The 8,856-nt window shown below is 28.9% G+C and overlaps 1 protein-coding gene across 1 annotated transcript in view; it reads right to left on the bottom strand.

The window, feature by feature from the left end:
* The window catches only part of LOC108753409 (multidrug resistance-associated protein 4-like), a 32,374-nt gene that overhangs the window by 7,918 nt on the left and 15,600 nt on the right, over positions 1–8,856 (bottom strand). The window contains exons 2-5 of the mRNA XM_018494953.1: positions 5,962–6,065; positions 3,415–3,696; positions 1,935–2,365; positions 1,167–1,323 (exon numbers count right to left, since the gene is read on the bottom strand). Of these exons, the coding sequence (XP_018350455.1) occupies positions 1,167–1,323; positions 1,935–2,365; positions 3,415–3,696; positions 5,962–6,038 (947 nt within the window). The 5' untranslated portion in view covers positions 6,039–6,065. The remainder of the gene's footprint in view (positions 1–1,166; positions 1,324–1,934; positions 2,366–3,414; positions 3,697–5,961; positions 6,066–8,856) is intronic.

The following is an 8,856-nucleotide window of genomic DNA, read 5'->3' on the forward strand; positions in this document are numbered from 1 at the left end:
GTTATGAAATAATTAATTACAAAACTAGTAACAATGTGTTTTAAAAGTTTATAATGAAAATGAAGAAAACTATTAAACAATATTATTAACATATTATCAAATTTTACGTTAAACTCAACGAAAATGTCGTACAAACATTTGATCTTATGGAGACTAAGCCTTATCTCGTGCACAAATTTTCTGTGTATGGAATAAGTAAAGAATAAAAAACTTGTGCACGAAAGAAAAGGCTTCAGAAGTTTCTTTCTTAATTTTTCAAATATTTGTATAGCAGTTTCATTACATTTGACACAAAATTTGATGGCATAACGTTTAATATGTTCCCATCCCATTTTCGTAATGCACTTCCAAAGCACACTGTTATTAGTTTTGCAATTACTTGTTACACAACTAATAAACAAAAATACACATAATCCTGTTTAAAAGTACTTAAAATTAATTAGTTATTTAAGTTTAGTTATTTTAAGAGTACCCAATCTCCTTTCAACATAAATTTTAAAAAATCAGTCTCATTATTTTCAGAACAGATCATATATATACATATTTGATATTAATTCAAATTGATATATATTTAAAAATATAAGATATTTAAAACAAGAAGATTTTTCGCAGATATCTTGAGACCGCGAGATTTTCTATTAAAAGACTACGTCTCAACTTAAAAATAACATAGAAAAATACATATATACAAACGATAAAGTATACGATAAAACCGCTGTCGATTATTATCTAATCGTTTCAATAGCGATTACAATTGAAATATGAACAAAGCAAGCATTGATTTGCATCTATACGTTGTCTACGATGATTCAACTCAATGTCGAATGTGATAAATCAAAGGCAAAAGAATACATCCGCAGGATGTTCTAGAAAGTTTATACAGCTACAAAGTCATTCGTTTACAAAAATATCGCATAATAATTATCGCACCATTAATTGTCTTGTTACATGAATACTTTGAACATTGAAATTTTTATCATTCTTTCAGAAATTGAATAAAAGATATAATTTTGCCAATAAGCATTAAAAACATTTACTGTCTGTTTTCATTTACAAAAGCGCTACCAAGTACTTTTCGCAACTAATGTTTTTCTTTAACGGTCACGTTGCTCAACGTATAATTAACACGAGTTATTTGCGTAATCAATGTAAGTGACGGTACTCACTTCCTTGCTTTTTCTATAAGCGCGCTGAATGGATTCTCCCAAGTGTACATCTTGATTGCTTGGATTCCGCTGATAATTTCATTTGTTAATCGCACCCTCTCGTCAGTCCTAATGGCGGTTCTTAATCTCAGCTCCGACGACTTCTTGCCCAACCATGCTGAGGAATTCCGAGAACAAGACGTGAAACGCGATTAATTTTCGATGATACGCTAACGAGATTTGTTAATTGAATAGAAAAAAGGTTCAGTAATTAGGAATTTAGTGATAAATATAGAAACTTGGAAATGTAACAATAAAATTTAAAAAAAATTGGAAACAGAATTTTTTTTAATAAAAAATAATTTTTTAATTTAATTTATAAAAAAAAATGTTTTTAAATCACAATTCAGAGAAAAACAGAATTTCAAGATTTTAGATTAAAATTTATTGAAACGAATTATTTGTTATATATTGTTATTAATAATCACTCATTAAAATGGATTATTTGCTAATTATACTATTTATTAAATTTACTATTTATTAAAATTTAATTATTGGTTGATTATTTTTTACTAAAATTAATTTTTTAAAAATTCTAAAAGAAACAAAAGAAAATTAAGATTCCAAACGTTAGCAATTTAATTAAAGCAAAAAGATGCGCGATTTTTATTAGAAAAATTACTTCTAAATTAAACGTTCTTCAACATACATATGCATATCAAGTCACTTTCAACTCGATCACTCAATTACTTCTATTATTAGAAACAATTAGAGTAATTACTTTCTTACCTTGTAAAGGGATGAACATCAGCAGAGAAGCAACACCGATAATAGACGACACTCCCACGTCGAGTACATGGTACATAACGTACGTGATGATGATGGTTTCCAAGGGCCCGAGCCACAAATAATGGAGAAATATAATACTGACGTCAAATCTATTGACGTCATTGGACAACAAATTTACTGCCTGGCCGATTGTTGTCTCACCCAGTGCGGTTCGAGTCATTTTCAATGTCTTGCGATAAATTAGCGAGCAGCAGGCCACGCGGACCTTCATGCCCATATGTAAGATACCCATCATGTACGGATGTATGACAAACACATTGAGAGCAGAGCATAAAATGACACCGACGGCGCATCCATACGCATAGGACTTGTCGACGTCCATGGTGTTAAAGTAGAGTAACATTTGGCCCACCAACAACGGTTGCATCACTCTGCATCACAAAAGAAAATTCGTCAAGTCATGCAAGAGATTTGAATGAGATTGTCATTTATTTAGAAATTGATATTAATAAATTTATTATGAAATTAATTCATATTATGTTATGGGTAATGTGAAATACTCAATATAATTAATTAGATTTCAGAGGAGACTTTATGAAAAGAAAACTGGATCAAATGGCCAATTACTCGTATTTTTTAAATTAATTTAAGGACACATTAGAGATAAACCAGAAAATAAAAATAATTTATTAAATTTATTCGGGAATTTAATAATAAAGCGATATAATAAAACGGTTCTCTTTTCTGTGTTAAAGTTATGATAGATAAATAGCATCATTTTATGCAATGATAAGAGGATTTTAGTGGGCGGTTTCAAGGACAATAGTAGTGAATCAACGGATCAATAAACACAATATTACTCTATGTACATGCAGCATCTAAAAGAGATATTTATATTATTCTGGTAATTCCTGATAAACTCCAAGTTGATTTTTTATAAAATCAAGAATTTTAATTTATAAACGATTGCATCATAAAAAAAAGTTTCTGCAAAAGAAGGAACTTTGTTACAACTATAATTTTTGTTCAATAATATTTAATTTAATTTGAACATTCGAACAAATAATGAAGTTAAATTAGATAATTTAAGAAATTCGTAAAATAGGATTTGTTTAACAATTTAGATGCTAAAATATAAATCTCAATGAAAATTAAAAATTTGTGAATTCTAATTCGCTTTTAATTATTCATAATTGCATCCCTTCGTGAAATTCTGAACTTACAATTCTACAAATATTTAATTTAGTCGAGTAAATAATCTTTACTTGGTTAATTCATTAGTCAATTCAAAAACTATCATGGAAAAGACTCGCTGATAAAGACTGATCTGTGAAGAATTTAATTCCACAGAAATCTTCAAAGTGTTTCCAATGACTTGCATCGCTTTTTGTACTCAAGACACCATCAATGCAGGCAATATAAAAAATTAAGATGAGCTTTTACAAGAGGATTTCTAGGTGAGAAGTGAGGGAGATTGTACCTGAGCAAGATCTCCATAACGGCCATAAAAAGGCCATACAGTAGAGTCGTCAAACCAAAACACCTGATGAGGACTCTCATCAAGCTGGGCTCCTTGACCTTCTTCTGCGACCCGCTCTTCGCGACCTGCTCCAGCCGACGCTGGTACGCCTCGCATTCTTCTTCCCAGGCCTTCGCTATTTTAACACCAAGAATACCACTTGTATGCTCTTTAAGCGGTGTGTACAAATCAGTTACTTCAAGATCTCGGCGATAACCCACCCAGAAAATGCGTAGGATCCAACTGCGAAGAAGAAAAGCAAAGCAAACACGTTTTATTCGCAAGAACTATGCGCAATTCATCCAATTCTTGAATTACGCCTTTTTCGTTGAGATATTATTCTCTTCTTTTATTTTTCGAAATATCGCTTTATGTGTCATTTTATAAAATTGATCAGCATCCCTCTTTCTAATTTCGAATAGATAAAAACCACGTGATGCCAACATTTAACGCAATCAAATAGAATCCAAGATAACAATCGATATTTTTCTTCTCGCAAAACTCGGCGTCAAAATAAAAATTCGCCTTAAAATTTAAAATTTAAAATTATCGGACAATGCGTTTAAAATAAAAAATGTTACGATATTAAACTAACTTAGACAAATAATGTTAGACAATTGTAATTAATATCAAAATATCTCTTAATATGTATTGAATTTATATATAGTGCAAATGCGAAGTTGTTGGATTTTGTAAAATAATCCTTAATAGTTTGACCAGAAAGATACGACTAGCGAAAATAAATATTCGGATTTAAATCATGATTCATCTTTCCGAGGATAAGAATTCAAAAATTTGAATGCAAAAATTTTTTTGCAAATCGTGTATGATTTTTGCTGTCTGTTATGTAAATAAAATATTAATCAAGTTTGCTATAAAACAACATGATTCAAAAAACAAAGAAAATGAATTTGGACTTTGAATCAATGAAATTTAATAATATTGATTTAAAATACAATTTTGAAATAATAACTGATTATAGAGAAACAAAATTATTTTCAAAGCATGTTTTTTTTTAAATTTATTCAACATATTAATATCTTTATAATATGATGTTTGATAGTAGCATCAAATTATTAAAATTGCTTGTTAATTTATTTCGCGATTACTAGAGTAATTTTAATTGCGTTTATAAGTTCGGAAAAACAATTCGGCGCGTAGTTTAAAAAGACTACAATATGGTATATATGCAAGTACATACATATATATGTATATTCAAGATTGAATTATTTAAAGCAATGAAGATTCAGCTTCGACCGTAGTAGGCATTTTAAATTTTTAGTATTGATTGTATTTTTTTTTATATTTCATTTTTTACAAACAAAAATGTTGTAGAAAACAAGGGATATGCAAACGTTACCGGGCAATAAAGATCAAGTGCTCGAAGATAAAAATTGAGAGATTATCTACAAAATAATTACTAAGAAATTATTTATCTATAAAGCGATCCGAGATGATTCTGACATTATTTATAGATTCATATCTACGACTTATTTATCTTCGATAAATCACGTCCACAAAATCTATTTATCATCCAAGAATAATCTGATCTAATATCTGAGACAACTGAATACATGTATTTATTCCATATCTGTCTGTCTATCTATTATGATTTTTCCGGAAGGTAACTATTCTAAGAAAGTGCATTGTAATCAAAGTGTAAAATAACATTAATTGATCCTTCACATTTTAATCGAGTATTTTGTACACTTACAGTATAAAAAATTTGTTGATTAATAAATCAAAAAATACGAAAGCTTATCGAAGTATAAAATCAAGTAAATCGACAAAAATGTGGCCGGAATAATTCTAATTAAATTCATCGGAATTTGATTCTAGATTCCATTTTTAAAGTTTCCGAAGATCGTTTTAATTACTTTTCAAGTATCCATTCGTTTACTAGACTACCTTCTATTGTTTTTAAAAAAAGATTACGTTCTCGTCTAGTCGAGATTTGTTAATTTGATTTGATATGTTGATTACATGTAGTAACATGTATTTAGTAAGGCCTTCTGGCTCAAATGTAAAAAAAATGATATAAAAACAAATATTTTTATATTTTAATATAAATCTAGACCTTTAATTAATTCATTATTCTAAAAATGTATTGAAATAAAATGGCAATTATATTACAACAAATAAAGTGTTATTTTGTTTTATCACCCTTTTTGGATTGGAAATTTACTACGCAGTTTCATGAAGCATAATTAATATATCATTATTATTATATCACGAATTAAATTAATAAATCTAAATACAAGCATCATAGACAAGTGAACATCAGTAAAATAATTAAGATGATCGAGAAAAAAGAAGTAGAATTTAAAATTAAATTCCAATGATTTCGATCAAAAATTAATTTCCGGAAACTTTTTAATTTTTTACTATACGTACTAAGTCATTGCATTCTGTGGATTCCTTTTTGGATCGTATTCCTTTTATCCTCAATTTTATCTTTATTAACTAAATCTACCTATATCGCAAATGACTGATGCTTTTCATACTCACGAGAACGTCAAGATACTGAAGATGTTGGCGCCCGCTCTGGGATTCTTTACTTTCTCGTTGTACACCTTTCCATCCATGACGGCGTCGTCTCACAGAAGTCTCTTCTGTAAAGGTACAATGAACCTTCAATAGACACGTAACACATAAATCTCATATATACGCGCGCACATTCATTATTACTGCAATTACATTCCAACGTTACTTGTAGCGAAAGAGAGAAAGAATACGGCGAAGAGACCTCGGCAGTAATTACACTGTGTACCAATTGTGAAGCAACTGCCACACGATCCTAGCCGTTGCCTTTCCTTCCTTCAGAGGAATTACGATTTAATCAAGTCTGCAAAATCTTATCTATGCACATTATGCATGACAAATAGAATAACGTTGCTTGGTCTTCAATATCACCTTATCAGCATATGCTTACGTTTACAATCGGATTATGTGCTTCCACATAATCCGATTGTAAACATAAATTGATCCTGAAGAAGTTTTTTTGTTACTTATCACTCGCGAGTATTACATTGTTGCGCGTTGTTATGCAACTTGTTAGTAGAACTCGAAAAGTAAAGTTGTTAAATTCATAATGTGAAATTGACCCCCAATTTGATTTATTTTTAATCATTTCTATAGGTCGCCACTGCTCCTATATGCTCGATGACTTAATTAAAACAATAGTTAAACAATTTAATTTAAGAAAACGTACTAAATGTCGAAAGTGACTCAAATCTCGTTTATTATTTACTAAGTATATTTTAGAGTAACATAGAAATTGATTCAGTTACATTTTGACACACATGAAAGTTAAAATTGACAGAATGTTATTTTTAACTTAAGGAAATAAGTATATACCATTGCTTCTTTAATATTTAATATGAATACTCTGCCTGCTACGGTTTTTGAGAAGAGAAAAGAAAAAGAGAAGATATTGGATACATTCGTACACCTTTCATAATGTAAATCATATAGCCAAAGAGCTCATAAAGCAATATATGGCGTCGACTAATGTGACTCTGAGCAACAATTATTCCAGCCAATTATAGAGAGAATTATAAATACGCGACTTTATTGGCGCATTTGTTTAAATTCTAAATACTTTCTTATATCTTGCTATCGGTGCGATATTAATCACATGAGACATGTTTAATACACAATAAATAAGACAAATATAGTCACGCCAGTGCGGGTATTTAAAATAAACAATGTATCTCATACCTCTCCAAGTGATATATAATATATCTTATAAGATTTGTCATATGTCGTTCTAGTGTGCGGCTGTAAGGCGTTGACATTCTGATTTAATCTACGCCGATTTAATTATAAATTTAATTATAAATTCAACTTTCTCCAAGGCAATTACGATTCAAATTTAAAATCTAATTTAATCGCAATTTTCAGTTCTTTAATTTATTAGCTATAATAAAGTTTCATATGTACAGTAATAACATCGTTTTTAATGCTTTACAGATATAGAACTTGCGGTTATTTACCTAGTATGTATATGTCAGTAGATAAGATACTAGTCTTTATAATTTCTATTTGTACTCGGTAATTGAAGTGGTTTACCTATTTACAAGCAGTTAATGCACTAAAGATTTTTTCTCTTTTATTTTCTCTTTTTCATGTTGAAATTATCATTTAAAGAAATCATGAAGAAACAAGATCCCCCGAATTATTCAAGGATCTTTGGGGATTTCAGGGATTCTATAATTATTGTGTAATGATACATGATAAAAATATACCAGACGCGAGCACTAAAAAAGTATTCATAAAGCGGGCATAAAACAATTTTCAAAAAATTCTGGCTTTATAGTAATTTTTATATTACTTGACATCTCATATTTTATCTTTCTATTAATTACCGTCTTAATCCATAGTAATTATTAATATTGCCTTAACAATCATAATTCAATAATCACGATAATTTCGGCTTGCTAACAAAAAAATCTAAATTTTCCAAAAAATCTAATTAAAAGTTCCTCGTTAAATGAAAATTTTCACGATAAATTAAATGGCTTCATTATAATGATCATAAATTTGCAAGCAAAGATAAAAAAAATTTCTTTGAAGAAATTTATTTGAACACTTTCCCAATATTTACGAATTCTATATGTATTGTGTCAACATAGATGTACATACAAAGTTTTTTTTTCTTTACATATATCTTAATCTGGATATGTGCATATATTCATAAGAAATCAAAGCCATGGAAAATTTAATCTACAAGACAGAAATTTTTGACGGGTCATTAACTGCTCTCGAATGATAATGAATCAACTGCGTAATCAAATATTAAGTAATCGATTAAAGAGACGTTATCTGATCTTTAACCGGTTACAAACACATTTCTCGAATAATAGAAATAATATACGATTATAAATAAGATTATAGTGATATATTTTCATTCAGATATCAAAAAGTGTGAAAAAAATTTCAAGATTTATAATTTCTAATTCTCAATCTTTGTTCCAAGTTTTGAGCACCTCGGGATATATTATTAAAATTATATATATAATTAATGTGAGAAATGTAACTGAATGTATACATAAAACATGATTACTTATGCAATCGATTATATTATATTACAATACAAAATTTTACCTCGAACCGCAGATTAAGTTTTTTTTTACAGATTTCTGAATACTGAAAATGATGCCGCAAGCTAAAAATTCCGGCATCAGGTTTTCAAGACAAATCAGGATGATTTAATAATGAAAATTATCGTCATGTAGTATTCATACCTTACAAAATGCATTTTTTTTTATTTCAATATCTTACTTTTTACTATATTACAAAGGACTTAAAGTATAGAGTTTTTTAAATTAGCAAATTTTCTACTTATGATAAAGTCATGTATAATTTCTAATTTATGATTAGCGATATATATCATACAAGTTT

Source organism: Trachymyrmex septentrionalis, unplaced genomic scaffold (genome assembly GCF_001594115.1).
Source record: "Trachymyrmex septentrionalis isolate Tsep2-gDNA-1 unplaced genomic scaffold, Tsep1.0 scaffold114, whole genome shotgun sequence".
NCBI lineage: Eukaryota > Metazoa > Arthropoda > Insecta > Hymenoptera > Formicidae > Trachymyrmex > Trachymyrmex septentrionalis.